The 18,906-nt window shown below is 36.2% G+C and overlaps 1 protein-coding gene across 3 annotated transcripts in view; it reads left to right on the top strand.

Annotated features, from left to right (window-relative positions):
• The window catches only part of PLEKHH2 (pleckstrin homology, MyTH4 and FERM domain containing H2), a 129,346-nt gene that overhangs the window by 39,909 nt on the left and 70,531 nt on the right, over positions 1-18,906 (top strand). For 2 of the 3 annotated variants that reach the window (XR_008917461.1, XM_056822826.1), the window contains exons 3-6: positions 2,059-2,121; positions 11,567-11,716; positions 15,932-16,015; positions 16,676-16,757. Coding sequence is in view for 2 of the 3 variants with exons in the window: in XM_056822826.1 (XP_056678804.1) it covers positions 2,059-2,121; positions 11,567-11,716; positions 15,932-16,015; positions 16,676-16,757 (379 nt within the window). In the remaining variant the exon portion in view is untranslated. The remainder of the gene's footprint in view (positions 1-2,058; positions 2,122-11,566; positions 11,717-15,931; positions 16,016-16,675; positions 16,758-18,906) is intronic. The other variant, XM_056822875.1, reaches the window with a different exon arrangement.

The following is an 18,906-nucleotide window of genomic DNA, read 5'->3' as shown; positions in this document are numbered from 1 at the left end:
CTTATAATGTAGTTGGTTCATTGTTGACCTTCAAACTTGAAGAGGACCAAAATGAGGTCACTGGTGATGTCTTTTGACTCACAAATAAACTGGACTTAAGTGAGGCAGAGCCGCACAAAGTTGTCAACCTCATTCTCTCGTCCAGAGTCATCAAAGTCCACTGGCAAGACAAAAGTCAGGATGACTAGCAATAGCTTGGGATACAGTGGCCTCTCGATGTCTTACCAGACTCTTTAGGACCCCACAGCACCTGCTTCACTCACTAGCAAATTGTTCTCCTATACCCCTTCAACCAAAGGAAGTCTTCACATGCCTGAGGTAGACACTGTTAATTACCTTCAACCTGATTTAGCCTGTCTGCCCAGATGGTTTACGAGGTGTGTCCACTGTGAATGTTACAGTTTCTTGGAACCACGGAGAAGAGTTGGGTGGCAAGTGGACACCAAAAAAAGAATGAGCAGCTCTGAAAAGGGCTCAGCAAGCCCTCACACCTGAACACACCATATAATGTAAATATTATGTCATAATGTAGTAAATATTAGTTGAATACTGTGCTAAACTGTATTGGAGAAGATGGGGAAAGGTCCTTTCCAAGGAGGAATAGTGGCCCCAAACCTTGCATTCTGGAGAAGAAATTCCACTCTCTAAGTATCCTCAGGGGGGTGGTTTTAGTAAAAAGTTAGCCAGTACAAATGAGCCTCTTCTGGGCTCATTCCTGCAACTAGACACTTGAAGTCCCAATTTGGGTCCCCTGAGGATGGCTGACAACAATCACCTCCATGTGGGTTTGAGAAGAGTTTCTAGAGCTGAATACAAGAAACAGAACTTAAGAGTCTATATTTCCATCTGTTACTGAACAAAATGGATTGGAGGAAAAGCCCTACTACTGGGAAGACTGGTTTGGACAAAAAAGATTCTATTTTTCCCTTTCTTTGCATTGCTATCTATTTATTGTCAGAGAGGTGGGAACTCATCAAGGAAAAGTTTTGCACATCCCCAACTAAGGTTTCTGTTTTGCCAAATGAACTGAACACGATCTCCTGAGAATAGAAGATCAGTAACAGGTAGCAGCCAGCTGAGGAGCTGTCCTGCCCTGCTGAAGAACAGAGATTGAAAGGAGAAACCCTACTTGTGCATAACTATTGTGTAGACTGTTCTTGAGGAAAAAAATAGACATCAAGACCCACAGTACAGTTATGAGTTGCCACATGACTATGTATTCCTTATTCATGTGCCTCTGTGTTGTTTTTGTAATTTTATGTACATTTTTGTAAAGATATTTTATTTTTAACAATTACATGTAATAACAAATTTCCATATAAGTTTTCCAAAGTTATATGATCCAATTGTCTCCCTCCTCCCTTCCAGAGATGGCAAGCAATTCCATCTGGGTTCTACATTTATTATCATATGCATATTCTTCTTCATGGTCACTGTCAGTGGTGGAAGAGTGTATCCTAGGTTTGTTGCTGGAATATTCTGTTTTAATTTTTTTTTGCATTGCCCTCTGTTTAGGAAATGGTACTAATTATGAGTTAATGTCATTTGACTTATTTTTTAAAATGAGAAACACATTGGTGGGGACTCAGGGGCTACACTGGTAAGAAGTAGAACCCTCCTCCCCCAAGGTTATCCAGTGTGAAATCAGAAAAGACCTAAATTCAAACCTATTTAGCATGGAGTTTTGTACTGGTGTGATAAATTTTTGCTGCACTACCCCATGAGGTTTTTGTTAAAACCATATGAAAAAATGTATTCAAAGAAGTTCGTAAATCTTAAAAATGTCAACTTATTATTGCTAAATGGTAATTCTTTTTTAATTTGTTTATAAAACAATAATATAATAAAAATAATTTAACTTTGTATTCTTTCCAAACTTTTTAGAATCCAGTAATAATCTTAAGGATGTTTGTTTTAAACCTTATAGCATATGATGAATCACATTACATACTTTTAAGTTAATTTATGACAGGATTTGAACTTAAGGATTTCTTTTTAGCCCATTTCCAGAAGAGGGTTGGGAATTTAATATCTGATTTCCTCTCCCCTGTCCTATAGATGCAGCAATTGGAAAGACAAGTTATTGATTCAGACCGTCAAGCAGAGAGAGCTTTTCAACAGGTACAGTTTAAACACTTAAAGAAAAAAATCTTAATTACCACAAAAAATGCTAAAAAAATAGTATACCAAATTATGAGACTGGTTCTCATCCTTCATTTATACCCTGGGTATCTCTACTATTTGTAATAATTTGATTCTATATTATACTAATATAAGTTTAGTAGGTATAGAGAATTAAAATTTTTATTCTAAATTTAAATACCATATAAAATTGGCATTTGTAGATGCATAGTAAAATAGGAAAAGAAGGATTCTATATAAAAATGAATCTTTCTCTTATGTACAGCTTACTTTTCTTTTTTACATATGTAATAATTTCAACCTCTAACTTTTAAAGGTGTTCTGTTTGTTTAATCTTCTTCTTGATCTTTTATTTTCTTCTCTACATTAAAAAAGATGCCTTATTTAAATTTCTTTCCAATTTTTAATTTTTTCCAGTTACATGTAGAAACAATTGTTTTTTGGCATTTTAAAATTCAGATTTTCTCTCTTCCCTCCTTTCCCTTCCCTGAGGTGGTAAATAGTCTTGATATAGATTATACCCATGCTTCCATGTAATACATATTTCCATATTGCTCATGTCATGATAGAGGACACATATCCCACATACAGTAGGGTGTCTTATAAATTTAAGTGTCCTAGAGAAAATCCCCAATTGTCCCATTCTAGTTATGATTCTGCCTTTTTCCTTCCCATCTATCTCTCTCTTCTCCATTCCCTCACTGATTCTTTCCCTTTTCCCTCATTTCCCTCTTTCCTTCTACTGCTCATACGAAATCAAAGGTTTTTTTTAATTAAGAATTTCTTGTTCCATGCTTTTAATTTAAAATGCAGATTGCTTCTTTCTCTAAAACAAAAGAAGATTAAATTAAATGACTTTTCCCTTACATACCTCAGTTTTTTTCCTTATTTTTCAAAGATTTTACATAAAGGCATCACTAATTTGACACTAAAGGAAGTTGACAACAAGAATGAAATCCTGCCTGCTTCTCCTTCCCTTGAAAAGTTCACTTAGTGAGGGTTTAGCTTAAGCTAAGTTTTTATGTGTCAAATGTAAATTATTTCTCTGCAATCCAGCCTCAAATTCTTTTTGCTCCATTTCTGGGCAACAGGTCACTATGACTGGTGGTTTCAGATACAAAGCTTTAATGAAAACTTAAAAAAAAAAAGTTTATCAGAGATGGAAATATTTCTTTGCTGTAACTAATCAAAATCCACAGTTCTCCTCAAATAGCATTCGAATAACCAAAGTTCCTACCCTGCTCTGCTCTAGCAGGGATTCTTTTCCTTTATTGCCCTAAATGGAATTTTAAAGCTAACAGGAAATACGAACAGAGAATGAACACATTCTCAAGTAGGAACTGTATCAGGTTATTGGCCTTTGCAGGACTGAATAAATGTTAGTGATTTATAGTGACCAAACATCGGGCTGTGTTTTTAACGTGCCCATGGGACTCAGGCCTATCTCTTATTCACTTCATCTTGTCCTTTCTCAGTGATCCAAATCTGAAATTCGAACAACTTTATTTATATTAACAATGGAGGAATGTTACAAGGCTAAAACAGTGGACAGCTAAAACTAGCTCAGCTCCACTCTGGCATTTTATGTTTTCCCCCATGTTTATTAATAAGCATTATGTCCCCAAGTTCTCCATTATGGTTTTATAATAAGGTAAATAAGATCATATGTTTTGCCAGTGGATTTTTAATGATTCATGTCCAACAAGCATTTATGTATTTTGTTTATTTATTTAATTAGTTTAGAATATTTTTCCATGGTTACATGATTCATGTTCTTTCCCTCCCCTCCTCCCAACCCCCTCCCATAGCCAACTCCCAATTCCACTGGGTTTTACTTGTGTTATTGATCAAGACCTATTTCCATATTATTGATATTTGTACTAGGGTGATCATCTAGAGTCTGCATCCCCCGTCATATCCCCATCAAGCCATGTGATCAAGCAGTTGCTTTTCTTCTGTGTTTCTACTCTTTTTCTGGATGTAGATAGTGTTCTTTCTCATAAATCCCTCAGAATTGTCCTGGATCATTGCAGTGCTGCTAGTAGAGAAGTCCATTACATTCGATTATATCACAGTGTATCAGTCTCTGTGTATAATGTTCTCCTGGTTCTGTTCCTCTCACTCTGCATCACTTCCTGGGGGTTGTTCCAGTCTCGATGGAATTCCTCCACTTTATTGTTCCTTTGAGCACAATAGTATTCCATCACCAACATATACCACAATTTGCTCAGCCATTCCCCAATTGAAGGGCATCCCCTCATGTTCCAATTTTTTGCCACCACAAGGAGCAGAGCTATGAATATTCTTGTACAGGTCTTTTCCCTTATGATCTCTTTGGGGTACAAGCCCAGCAGTGCTATGGCTGGATCAAAGGGCAGACAGTCTTTTATCGCCCTTTTGGCATAGTTCCAAATTGCCCTCCAGCATGGTTGGATCAATTCACAACTCCACCAGCAATGAATTAATGTCCCTACTTTGCCACATCCCCTCCAGCATTCATTACTTTCCTTTACTATCATGCTAGCCAATCTGCTAGGTGTGAGGTAATACCTCAGAGTTGTTTCGATTTTCATCTCTCTGATTATAAGAGATTTAGAACACTTTTTCATGTGCTTATTAATAGTTTTGATTTATTTATCTGAAAATTGCCTATTCATGTCCCTTGCCCATTTATCAATTGGGGAGTGGCCAATAAGCATTTATTAAGTAAGTTCTGTGGACAAATTGCTGCCCAGGGAGCTAAGGGAATTTCATAAATGCTTAAGAAATGCCTTTCCACCAAAGGAGTTTGCAGTTAAGGTGGCAGCACAAATAAGAATGATAACAATGATAGTATACATTTATTTAGCACTTTAAAGTTTACAAAGCAGTAATAATAACTATAACAAATAATATATAACATAAATAATAAAAATCATGAATAAACCATTATTAAGCACTTACTGTATGCTAGATAGTGTGTTTATTTTAGCTCAGAGGATACAAAGAAAGAGAAAAAACCAGTCCTTGTGCTCAAAGAGGTTATGTTTCAATGGATGTTCAAACCAAGACTGTGGGAGTGCCAAGGAACACCCCAGAGGGATCTGGGAAGGCTTCAAGGAAGAGAGTTAGCCTGGGTACTAAGTAATCTTCAAGGATTGGAAGGATTTCAGCAGGTGCTAAACACTCCAGGGTCAGAGAACAGTGTGAGTGGAGTAAAGGATGTGTTCAGGAGACAGTGAGAAGGTCTGCCATTGTCTCAATGCAGGGCTGTTGTTAACCATAATTAAAAGGAGGCTTAGGAAAAACACAGAATATCATGAAAAATTAGTACTCGTGTTGCTGAAGCTGGGGAAGTACTATGAGCTTCCTAGGACAGAGCACATATCCTTTGGTTGATCTGACACAAGGGAGGATTGTTGTGGTTCAATTGTTTTCCAGTCATTTCCAATTTTTCATGACTCCATTTGGGAGAGATAGCATCTGCCATCTTGGTAGAGATTCTGGAGTGGTTTTCAAATGTTCTTCTCCAGATCATTTTACAGAGGAGGAAATGGAGGCAAACAGTGCTAAGTCATCTACCCAGGGTCACATAGCTAGTACATGTCTGAGGCCAAATTTGAACTCAAGTCTTTCTGACTCCAGGCCCAGAGCTCTATCCATCGTGCCGCCTAGCTACCCATACTGATTCAATACATTAACTGAACCAGAATCTCATTTTTTGTTGTGAAGCTGAGGAGTTTTCTGGGGCAGAATTAGTCCTAGGCAACTACTAAGTGGGTAATGCTTTTTCATTATCATTATTTCAGGACTACTCACATCCCAGGTATGAACCTGGAGTGTCCTTATTGCTTTGAGCCTGCTCTTTCCCATCAGCCATCTCCAGCTTGTCTGAGACTTCCCCTTCTCTACTTCTCCTTTCTCCTTTTTCTTTTCCTCATTTAGTTTTTCTTTTCTCTTTTGTCGTAGTCTCCTCTTTCCCCGCCTATAGTCATTCATAATATATAAGAGCTTTAAAACCCTATTATGCAAAATACTATATTACTTTAACATATTTTGCTATCTCTCATTTTATGTAAACCAGTTTTATAGAACACTGATTTCTTTATGCTCTAGCTGAGAAGTATCTTGGCCTCACTGCACAAATTCCAGTGTAATTTGCCAAAATAATAGTGATTAAAATGTGATTGGAATGGGTAATGAGCTTTCAGCAAATCTTAAATAAATAGAAAATAATCTAATGTTCAAAACTCTATTAAATGCAGTTTACATGTTGGGATAATCATAAGTCTTTATATTTATATTTTTATAATTTGCATATAGAGAGTGAGTACCTCATCACCATTTGCTCAAAAAAAAAGCGAACTCTCAATTATGCATGCAAATCCATAAGGATAGTAGGGCAATGGGTAATTAAAAAGTGGGAAATATACTGCTTCTTTCATTAATACATACTGCAGAGGGAAAATAGATCTAGGATCATGGTGGGCCTGGGAGCTTGCTTTAGAAAACTCTAGAAATACTATAGTTTGGAGGGATGACAACAAGGAGTACTAGCATCATCTAGGTAGTGAAGGCTATGTTGCAAGCTCAATACCTGGCATAATAGATACTTGAACAACTTATTGATCACTTGATGGAAAGGATAGATGCAGCAGTTACATCAGAAGCAGACAGGAGGCAAAGGACTTACCCCCCTGCCCTGTGGCTACTACCCACTTGATTGACTGGGAATTGATTTAACATCCCAATTTGAATGTCTGTGGATTTACTTTTTACAAGCTTTAAATCATTGAGATAACTATACATTTCAGACCATGCAAAAAGAATTTGAACCAAGTCTTCTTCACTCCCTATAATTCTGATAGCTTGTCTAAAATTCCCCCCGGTTTCTCAGAGTGTCTGGACATCCTGACTTTTTGGAAGATGGAATGGTATGGATTGCTAAATGCTGTGGAACTCTGCGAGAGGTGGGCTTGGTCTTCCATAGCCCATGGCTTCTTTCTTAGTGTTCTTCATGAGAGAAAAAGAGCCATTCTTGTCAGTGTTTTTTCTTTGCTCTGGGCAATGCTATGAAAGATTATAAACAACCTCTACAGGCTTTGGACTGACCTGAAAAATATGCATGAAGAAGATCTTATTTGTAACCTTATACTTTATAACTAGCTTATCAAGAGTTTATCAGCATGGGAATTCCCAGTTTATTCTTATGTCTTACATAAAAAAACCCTCTGTAATAAGGAAAAAGACCTGTACAAGAATATTCATAGCTGTGCTCTTTGTGGTGGCAAAAAAAATTGGAAAATGAGGGGATGCCCTTCGATTGGGGAATGGCTGAACAAATTGTGGTATATGTTGGTGAGGGAATACTATTGTGCTCGAAGGAATGATGAACTGGAGGAATTCCATGTGAACCGGAACGACCTCCAGGAATTGATGCAGAGTGAAAGGAGCAGAACCAGGAGAACACTGTACACTGATACACTGTGGCACAATCGAATGTAATGGACTTCTCTACTGGCAGCAATGCAGTGATCCAGGACAATTCTGAGGGACTTATGAGAAGGAACACTATCCACATCCAGAGAAAGAACTGTGGGAGCAGAAACACAGAAGAAAAACAATTGCTTGATCACATGATTTGATGGGGATATGATTGGGGATATAGACTCGTAAGCAATCACTCTAGTGCAAATATTAATAATATGAAAATGGGTCTTGATCAAGGACACATATAAAACACAGTGGAATTGTATGTCAGATATAGGAAGGAGGTGGGGGGAAGGAAGGGAAAGAACATGAGTCTTGTAACCATGTAATAATATTCTAAATCATCTAATTAAATAAAATTTAAAAAAATAAATGATAAAAGATAAAATCCTCTATCTAGTAAAAAAAAAAACCTCTGAATGCCAGTTTTTGCATAAGGTGTAGTTATTCTTAAAGGCAAGTCTTACAGTATTGCAGACTGCGTGATTTTATGTGGTAACCAGATTTCTCTGGAAGAGGAGAGTGAATCAATGGACTTGATTCTGTAATCAATGGGTTTGATTCTGTTACTTCTGTGCTCATTTACTTCATATTTAACTGCTACTATTTTTTATTTATTTTATTTTTTTAAACCCTTACCTTACATCTTGGAATCAATACTGTGTATTGGTTTTAAGACAGAAGAGTGGTAAGGGCTAGGCAATGGGGGTCAAGTGACTTGCCCAGGGTCACACATCTGGGAAAGCTACTGTTAATCCTAAGGGCTCTGTGCAAGTAGCTCTTGCTTCACCTCTACAGCTGGGGAATGCCCTGGATGCAGTGGGCTACATTATCTTATACATTAGTTTGTTTTTGATAAGGCTGAGAGAGTGCTGTTGAAGAATATAAAATTTCATTTTATTGTCTTCATTTTATTTTATATGAGTTGTCTTCTACAGCACTACCAATATGGAATATGTTTTGAATGATTGCACTTGTATAACCTAGACCAAATTGCTTACTGTCTGAAGATGGCAGGGAAAAATTTGCAACTAAAAATTTTAGAAAATGAATGTTAAAATGTATTACTTATAAGTGGATAAAATAAATATTATGTTAAAAAAGATTTGGTTTGGAATCATAGTTCTATTTACTTTTGTGACATTTAGCAAATCATTTTATCTTTCTATATCTGGGCTTCCTAATCTGTGCAGTGAAGGAGGTATCTTCTAGGTTCAAATCCAGGACAAATAGTTGAAATCTTTAAGGTATCTCTATTTTCTTTCTCAGTTTTCTTTTCCTTCATTCTTTTATTATGAAAGTTATACAGCCTTATGGGTAGGCATTTGAACAGGACTTTTTCCCTTGGCTTCTGAGCTGAATTCACATTTGCAGAGAGCCCACAGATGAAAGGTGGCATTCATGCTGTAAAACTAAAATAACCTGAGCTCCCCATCTTGTGTAAGCCTCAGGAAGCCAACTGCCAAACATTTTTTGAGCTTGGAGTAGGGATTCATTCATTTTCTTTTCCAGGGGTTGTTTTTTATTGCTCTATTTGAGGTCCCTTGCTTTTGCAACCTACCATGTCTCTTCTTTTCCCAGTGTATTTTTATATATTCTCTTCTCTTTATATTATAGTCTCCTAAACATCAAAAATCATATCTCATATCATTTTATGGATAAATATCTAAGGGAAATGCTTTCCTCAATGTTTTTATTTTCCCTTTTCTGTTTATCAGTTTCTTACCATATTCTTTTGAGAATTCTTTTTTTTTTTAACCCTTACCTTCCATTTTAGAATCAATACTAAGTATTTGTTTCAAGGCAGAAGAGTGGTGAGGGCTAGGCAACTGGGATTAAGTGACTTGCCCAGGATCATACAACTAGGAACCCAAGACCTCCCACCTGTAGGCCTGGCCCTTGATCAACTGAGCCATCTAGCTGCCCTGAGAATTCTTTTGATTTTTCCTTCATCTTCCCTTTCTACTTCCTAGGGCTTTCACTTTTTCCCCATTATTTGATATTGGAGAAAGATCAAATTTATTATCTTAGAAATGCTGAGGAGGTTAAAAAAAAGAATAGAAATAACAATTTAACTTGAAAATTACTTATAGAATGATTGCCCCACGTATAGTAAGTGTTTAATAAATAGTTGTAGAATACAATTCATCAATAACAATGTTTTAGCTGTATGGATCTGGGGAAATTATTTACATTCTAAGCCCTTTAGCTCACATCCAAAAATTCTTAAGTTGCAGAATGGTGCAGAGGGAGTTTTCTGACTGAATTTCTCATTCTCATGGCATCATCTACACTCATGAAATCACAGGTTAGGTGGGAAGGAAGGAGGACACACACACACACACACACACACACACACACACATGATCACATAGTGTGGCTGGCTCAAGTCACAAGCAAATAGATCCACATCCCTCTCAGCTATTAACGTACTGTGAGAAAATCGAGATTGGATCCACAAACTTTACTGATACCTTCACTAAGTATGAAACTATATTTTGATATTGGCATCCTTCTTTTTCCTTTTCCTTTTCTTATGTTTCTTGTTAGGCTTTTTTTGTTTCTTTCCCTTTCTTTCTCTATATTTTGTTTATATAATCTACTTCCTGTTGAACAGAACAGATTTACTCAGTCTCAATCTTGTCTTTGCTCAAACTATTCATTTTTTTATGTTTTTCTATTTTTATCCTTAGTGAATAAAATACACTTGGGGAAACTTCTTTTGTCTTTCCAGAATGTTCGGGGTGGGGTAGGGGGAGAATCTTCTGTGTATTTCCAATGCCCCAATAATCATGCAAATGCTGTAAGACCCAAATCTTTAATATTTAAGATATTATTTAATATTTAAGATAGTAAGATATAATCTTATAGATTGCCAAAACAATCTTACTTTGTAAAGTTTATAGTACTATGGTGGAATATGTAGAAACTCACCAAGTTGTTTTTTATTTATGAATATCACTTTACATAAAAATGAAAAATGTCTTTGGCTAGCCAGAGAGAAGTGGAAAGATCTTAAATGCTTTGCTCTTGCCCTTTAAATACATGAAGAACCAGAGGCTTCTATCCTATCTATTGAATACTTCTCAGGTAGAGGATTTATGGAAGGAAATGGGCAAGAATCATAGATGAGAAAGGGCAGAAGGATTGAAGTCTATACTAGTGAAAGGTATACCCATGCATCTTTGAAGTACTTCTAGGAACCATTCATGAGCTAAGTGGTACAGTGAATGGAGCATAGGACTTGGAATCAGGAAGACCTGAGTTCAAATCCTGCCTCAGACGCTTACTAATTGTGTGATTGTGGGCAAGTAACTTCACTGTGTTTGCCTCAGTTCTTCATCTCAAAAATGATCTGGAGAAGGAAATGATAAACTACTCCACTATCTTGGTCAAGAAAAATCCAGACAGTGTAGTGGATAGCATGTAGGACTTTGAATCAGAAAGCCCTGAGGTTGTAACATATATTAGACATTGATTGATTTTTGATGGTAGAGGGACACCTTGATTTTTTAAAATTTGGAATAAATTTATTTAATTAATTTAGAATATTTTCCATGGTTACAAGATTCATGTTCTTTCCCTCCCCTCCTCCCACCCTCTCCTGTAGCCGATGCGCAATTCCACTTGGTTTTACATGTTAGACATTGATTTAGCTGTGTGAGCTGGGGCAAGTCACTTAACCTCTGTGCCTTTCCTGGATAAAATGGCGATAATAGTAATAATAATGCCTATCAGATCTCTTTTGGGGATCACTGAGTTAGCATATGAAAAGTCCTTTGCAAACTTTTAAGTGCTATAGAAATACCAGCCTTTATTACTATTATTAACAATAATGACATTTCTATGCCAGAGCAATAATAAAAGTGTAATACAATAGTGACTTTTGTTGTTATGGATATATGTGGATGTTAAGTCCAAATAAAAGCTTTTCTGTTTCATTTTAATTAATTAGGTACAGGTTATGGAAGAGAAATTAAAAGCAGCTAACATTCAAACGAGTGAAGCAGAGACCAGATTGTATAAAAAGTGTCAAGATCTGGAGACTTTGCTCCAGGAAAAGGATGACATCATACAGAACTTGGAACTCCAACTTGAAGAACAGGTTAGCAATCATAACTATCATCTAAGTGCCCAGGATGGATGAATGAAGTTCTTTATTCACAGTCACCAAGAATAGGAAAGAAACCTGTGTACATTTTTACATGTTGGTAAGAAAATCGGGGTTAGAAATTATGGGTTTGATTTCAGCCCATGAAAAATACATTATGTGTGTTAGTAAATATAGTTTAAAATAAAATTTTAAGAAAAATGGGGGGGGGCCTTAAAGGTGGGGCGGCCCTAAGGTAATGCCAAACACACATTGAATAGAGAGAAACTTCATAAGTTTTTGGAATTTATGATTTTTTTAAAGAAGAAAACATGTATCAGCAGACTTTTTTTCATAGATACATTTGTTTCTGAAACAAACCATTGTTTTGGATTTTCACTTCTAATTTATAGCACCAAAAGAACTGCTTCATGGAAACATTTTGTCATGAATGAAGGATTTGGAGTCAGTGTTCTTGGGTTCTCTGCCTCTTACTATTGTGTGACCTTAAGAAAGTCTTTTCACCTTCTCTGAGCTATAGTTCCCCAAGAGAAAAATGAAGAGGGAATATACTAGTTGACCTCTTGTTCCTTCCAATCTTATTGCTATATGTCAAAGACCTTAAGGACCCATATCAACTGAGATCCCTTCCATCTCTGAATCTGGGATCCATTAAGAAATTGGGTGCATGGAATATGTTTCTTGGTATTTATATTTTCAATGAGCATTTATTAAGCTTATATTGTGTTTTGTTTGTCAATGTTTGCAGTTATGGAATATTTAAAGAAAATAGTATGTTCAGAGATGAGAGGTCCTATGAGCCTATCTAGGCTCAAATACTTCCTAATTGTGTGACCCTGGGCAAGTCACTTAACCACAATTACCTAGCCCTGACTTCTTCTGTCTTGGAACCAATACTAAGTATCAATTCTAAGACAGAAGGTAAATGTTTAAAAAAAATAGTAATTAGAAAGAATACAGAATATGTTCTTTGTTACTTATGTTTGCAGTAAACTTCTATTAAGACTATATTATGATTTGATTGCCAGTGTTTGCCGTTATGGAGCATCTAAGGAAAATAATATTAAGAATGCTTATTTATAATTTTTTTCAGTGTACTTACTTTATAATTTTACTATTTATAAGGATAAAATTGTTCCTTCTCTGTATTACTTAATTTTTAAAAATCCTTTACCTTCTGTTTTAGAATTAATATTATGTATTGGTTCTAAGGCAGAAGATTGGTAAGGACTAGGCAATGAGGGTTAAGTTGCTTGCCCAGTGAACATATCTAGGAAGCATCTGAGGCCAGATTTGAACCTAGAATCTCCTGTCTCCAGGCCTGACTATCTACTGAGCCACCTAGTTGTCTTCTCCACCTACCCCCTTCTTTTTCAATATCTCTCAAAAATAGTCTTTCTTTAAGGAACTTCCAAAGTGGTTTATTTTTCTTTCAAATCTGGTGGTTTCATTTCATTTTTGAATTTTGTGGTAAGCCATTCTTATTGTATCTAGAAATAGTTATGAATGTTTTTATTTTTGACTTGTTTTTTGACTAACTCTTCTCACTTTTTTCCTTTCCTGGCAATATAGAGACGGCAAAAGGATTAATTTTAAAATAGACTCAACATTCAGTTTTTTGTTTTGTTTTGTTTTTAGCCCATGTGGCATTCTGGGCTCCCATTTTTCTTTTACCAGCAAACCCCAGACCTTGGCTTCTTTTGACTTCTCCTGATATGTGCTGCCTAAAGCTACCTAGCTTTGTCTGTAGGAGATAAGCCAAGAGTTTTCTTCTCCTACCCTTTGCCCTGAAGATAGCACACAATCCTCACTTGGGTTGTAAGAGTTTTACTGCTTGCTAAGCACTTCAGGGAAATAAGCTGAAGGTTAAGATAATAATAAAAAAGAAGAAGGAGAATGAGGATGAGGAGGAGTAAGGGGAAGAAAAGAAGGAGAAAAAGGAGGAGGAAAAGGATGAGGAAGAAGAGGAAGAAGAAGAAGAAGAAGAAGAAGAAGAAGAAGAAGAAGAAGAAGAAGAAGAAGAAGAAGAAGAAGAAGAAGAAGAAGAAGACGATGACAAGAAAGCTTTTGTTAATATTGTGTAGTCATTTCAGTCATATACAAAACTCTCTATGACCCTATTTGGGATTTTCTTGGCAAAGAGTGGTTTGCCATTTCCTTCTCCATCTCATTTTACAGATGGGGAAACCAAGGGAAATAGGTTAAATGACTTGTGTGCCAGGAACTATGCTAATAAGTCCTGAGGATACAAAGAAATGAAAAAGAGTTCCTGCTCTTAGGAAATTCAGTCTGTCAAGGGAGACAATATGCAAACAACAATCTACAAACAAGCTATAGAGAGGATGTTTTGAGTCATTTTCAGTCATGTCTGATTCTTTCTGACCTCATCTGGGTTTTTCTTGGCAAAGATGATGGAATGGTTTGTCATTTCCTTCTCCAACTCATTTTACAAGTGAGGAAACTGAGGCAAACAGGGTTAAATAATTTGCCCAGGGTCACATAGCTAATGTTTGAGGCCAGATCTGAATTTAGGAAGATAAGTCTAATTCCACATTCCATCCACTGTGCCACCCAGCTGCCCTGTTGCTACCTCACTATGGCAAAATAGGCAAGATAAATAGGAAATAATTAATAGGGAGAAGGCATCAGATTTCCAGGAACCAGGAATGTCTTCCTAAAGAAGGTGGGATTTTAGTTAAGCCTTAAAGGAAATCAGGAGGCAGAGATGGAGACCATTACATTGGCTTTTAGCTGCCAATGCTGCTGGGGAGATGGAAAAGTCCCTTCCTGCTTCTCCCACCCTCAACCCCAACCTTTTTTTTTTTTAATAACCCTTACCTTCTGTCTTGGAATCAATACTATGTTTTGGTTCCAAGGCAGAAGAGTGATAAGAACTAAGCAAAGGGGGTTAAATGACTTGCCCAGGGTCACACAGCTGGGAAATGTCTGAGGTCAGATTTGAACCTAGGACCTCCCGTCTCTAGGTCTGGCTCTCAATCCACTGGAAATTTAAGGCCTATTTCTCCCAGGTTCCTTCAAGACTATATGATCAATCATTTCTGACACCACTATCCATCACTTGTGACTAATGAGAGTTGCTTTGTCATTCCAACAAGGTGCATGTCCTTCAGGAAAGGATCAGAATAAATTCCATAGATGATCAACTGTAATAGATTTAGATGCCCCCAGCAATGCAATGATCCATGACAATTTTGAGGGACTTAAGATAAAGAATGCTATCCACCTCCAGAGAAAGAACTTTTGGGAGTCGGATCCAGTTGAAAGCATATGATTTTTCACTTGTTTATTTGGGGTTTTGTTTTTGTTTTATGTGATTATTCACCTACAAAAAATGAACAATATGGAAATATGTTTGACATTATAACATATGTATAACCCAGGCTGAATTGCTTTCCAAGATGATGAAGGAATGGAGGGAGACAATTTGGATCATATAACTTCAGAAAACTTTTGTGGAAATTTATTATTACATGTACTTGGTAAAATACATAAATTTATTTTAAAATAATGGGTTCCACATAAAGGAACCAGAACCCATTCCCCATCTAATGGGGGGTGTTCTGATCTAGCACATCTGGAAGCTTCCTGCATAACTCTCATTACATATATTCCTATATGTATCTATATCTATGTACGTTTATACATATATATGTACCTATATTCATGTGTGTCATATATATGAATGTAATGTATATGCATCACATATACATATGAATACACACACACATATACCAACATGATACAAAAGAGAATTGTTCACTGATTAAAAAAAAAAAACACTTTGCAAGTCAGTCTACCAGAAATTTTGGGGGGTATATTAGTAACACCATCCAAAAAACAATTGCCTTCCCAATAAAGTAAAGAGTGATATATAATTGTTCTATTACTAGTAAGCGAGGCTCAGAGTATGAAAGATTTGGATTTAAATAAAAACTACTTATATTATTAGATTTATCATGTATTTTCTTCACAATAGCTCTCTGAAGGTCTGTGTAAATATTATTCACTTTTTATAGATGGAGAAACTGAGACCCTGAGAGGTCAAATGACACATCCAGAGTCACTCAGCTCATTAGAGTCAAGAGCTGGGAATTCAAACCAAGTCTTCTGACTTAATTCTTTTCATTACTGCCTAGTTTGGTATATTTGTGTTTTCAGTGCATTGATGAATTACTGATGTTATTTCAGAAACAAATAAGAATCCAAGAAGCCAAAATAATAGAAGAGAAAGCAGCCAAGATTAAAGAATGGGTAACAGTCAAACTACAAGAGGTAATGAGCTTTCATTTTTGTTTCTTTTGAAGAGATAAGTCACAGGTGATGATTCTGAATGAAATATAAAATTCTGGTCAGCTGGTGGTGCTGCTGTCTTTTGGTAAATTTCCGAAGAATAGATAAAATTTCATTGGCATCTCCTGAATTAAAAAAAAAATAATAGCATCAGACATATATATGACAAGTTATCATTGGAAATGTCAGGGTCCTAATAAGTTAATTATAAATAAATTTCAATGAGTTATAGAACATGTATCTAATGTGATATTGATGTTTTAGGCATCTGAATATCAGGAAATGGTAAGCTTATATGATAAATTAAGTGGTAAAAATCCTTTCAGTACTATTTAATTTTAAAATGCCTGTGTTCATAGAGGCAGAGACAGGTGGAGAGTTAGGACAATTATCTGGATCACTGAGATAAAGAAATATGCTTCAAGGAAAAAAAAGAAAGAATTTGAGGCCATAATTTTCTAAGTTGACAGTCTGTATTGATCAATTTCACCTGATAATTGCTTAGCCTTTATTTTTTTTTGCCTTAGCTAACTTAGATCCACGCTGAGAGTAATGAGGTACATATGTTTTCTGAGTATGGTAATGTACAAGTTCTTTTTAGAAGTTACCCAATTAGAACTGAATTACATTGTGTGCTTTTAGCTGGAATTGGAGAATCAGAACCTTCGTTTGATCAACCAAAACCAAACTGAAGAAATTAGAACAATACAGGTAAAACTACAAGGTAGGTATTGTTGTTTTTTTAAGTAAGGTAGCTGAGTTTGGGTGTATGTGGATATAATTTCATTCTTTTTATTCTTATGCACTTTTTAGATGTAATGAATAGTGAATAAAATGTGATCATAAAATTGTGAGAAATTTTTTTGATGAACCTGAATTCAAGAATCCAAATGAGCATTGGTCTATAACATAGTTACTTGGAGAGTCTCTACACATCCTCCAAAGATGCCACCATTGGTTCAAAACACTATTAGAGATTCTCTATGGCCATATAAGAAAATTATTTTTATTTCTTTATAGTAGAACCTCATTTTTGGATAAAAAAATTATATTATTCTGCTCAATCACTTGACTTATACATTACACTCGCCTCCTGGTACATTTTGACTAGTTGTTAAATCAAATCCATTACTGAGGAGGAATAAGGATTTACTACCATCCATGAAGATATTTATTCAACATAACAACTATTGACTCATCTTCCCTTGGATTCCATGACATTGCTTTCTTTTTGGCTTTCCTTCTACCTCTGATGATTCCTCTAGCTCCTTTGCTTTTCTATCCTCCTTTTCCTTCCACTCAGTGAACATGAATGTCTTAAGCTGGTCCCTCTTCTATCTGTATATTCTCTCCCTTTGTGAACTTTATCATCTCCCATAGGTCTAGTGAATGTCTCTATGCAGAAAAAAAAACTACCATTTCTCTTTATCTAGCTCTAACTCTTCTCATCAACTCTAGTCCCATATCACACAGCATTGGTGAACATTTTTGAGATCGTGTGCCCAATGTGCAACTTCAAGGTGCCTGTGAGCATTAACTCAGTGGAGGAGGGAAGTGCTCACATTGGTGGCTGGACAGAGGAGTGGAACGTGTAAAAAATGTCCTTGGGCACTGTAGAGGGGGGAACAGAACAGCCCTTCTTGTGCCACCACAGTACCAATGCCATGGCTTCACCAACACAGACTTAGAACATAGATATCTCATAGGCATCCCAAACTGAATAGGTGTAAAAACAGAATTCATTCTATTTCTCCCCAAACTCCGTCTGCTTCTAAACTTACCTGAATTTGATGATAACATCATACAGATACACGGTCTTGAAGTCATCCTTGACTCTTGTTCCTATGTCCACTTGGTTGCCAAGTTTTGACTATCCTAATTCTGCAATTCTATTGACACCATGCCCCTATCCCCTGCTTTTCAACTCTTTTATATGTTGATTCCCCCCCCCTTTAAGATGTAAATTTCTTGAGGATTGGCACTCTCTTTTTCTTTGTATTTGTAATCCTAGCACTTAGCACAATGCCTGCTACATAGTAAATGCCTAATAAATACTTATTGATTGATAGACTATTCCTGACTCCATTTTTTCCTTTCTTCAATCTATTTCCTACTCAGCTGCCAAATTGTTATTCATGAAACACAGCTTTGAATAACCTACCTCTAAAAATTCTCAATGGATTCTAGGATATTAGCTAGCATTTATATAATGCTTTAAGGTTTGAAAAGTATTTCTGTTGGAGCAGCTAGGTTGCTCAGTGGATAGAGAGCCAGGCCTAGAGTCAGGAGAACCTGAGTTCAAACTTGGCCTCAGATGCTTTGCAACAATGTGACACTGGCCAATTCATTTAATCTAAAACCTAGCCCTTACTCCTTTTCTTCCTTGGAACTGATACTTGTATTGATTTTAAAACAGAAGTTAAGGGTTTTTAGAAAAAGGAAGAAGAAAAGAAAAGCACTTTTGTGTAGTATTTAATTTTATTTTGACAATGGATACAGTGTTTATCCATATTGTACAGATGAGGAATTATTAACTTCTTTAAAGTTCACGTAGCTAGAAAGTGTTTGAGACTAGATTCGAACTCCTGTATTCCTGCCTTTAAATTCAATAATGTATCTACTTAGCCTAAGATAAAATATAAAATCTTCAGCCTATCATTGAACATCCTACCCCCTTAACTGGCTCTCCCATCCTTCCCCACTTACAATTTGGTTTTGACTTACTTCTACCATCTTATTGCAGGTTGCACCCCTTGACCTACTCTCTTCTAATCATATTGACTTCCTAGTGTTCATTTTTTTCCATACACAGCATTCCAAGTTCTTCCTTTATGCCTTCTCAATACATGTTCTCCATGTCTGGAATATACCCC

Source organism: Monodelphis domestica, chromosome 1, assembly GCF_027887165.1.
Source record: "Monodelphis domestica isolate mMonDom1 chromosome 1, mMonDom1.pri, whole genome shotgun sequence".
NCBI classification, from domain to species: domain Eukaryota; kingdom Metazoa; phylum Chordata; class Mammalia; order Didelphimorphia; family Didelphidae; genus Monodelphis; species Monodelphis domestica.
This window is presented reverse-complemented; position numbering and strand designations above follow the sequence as displayed.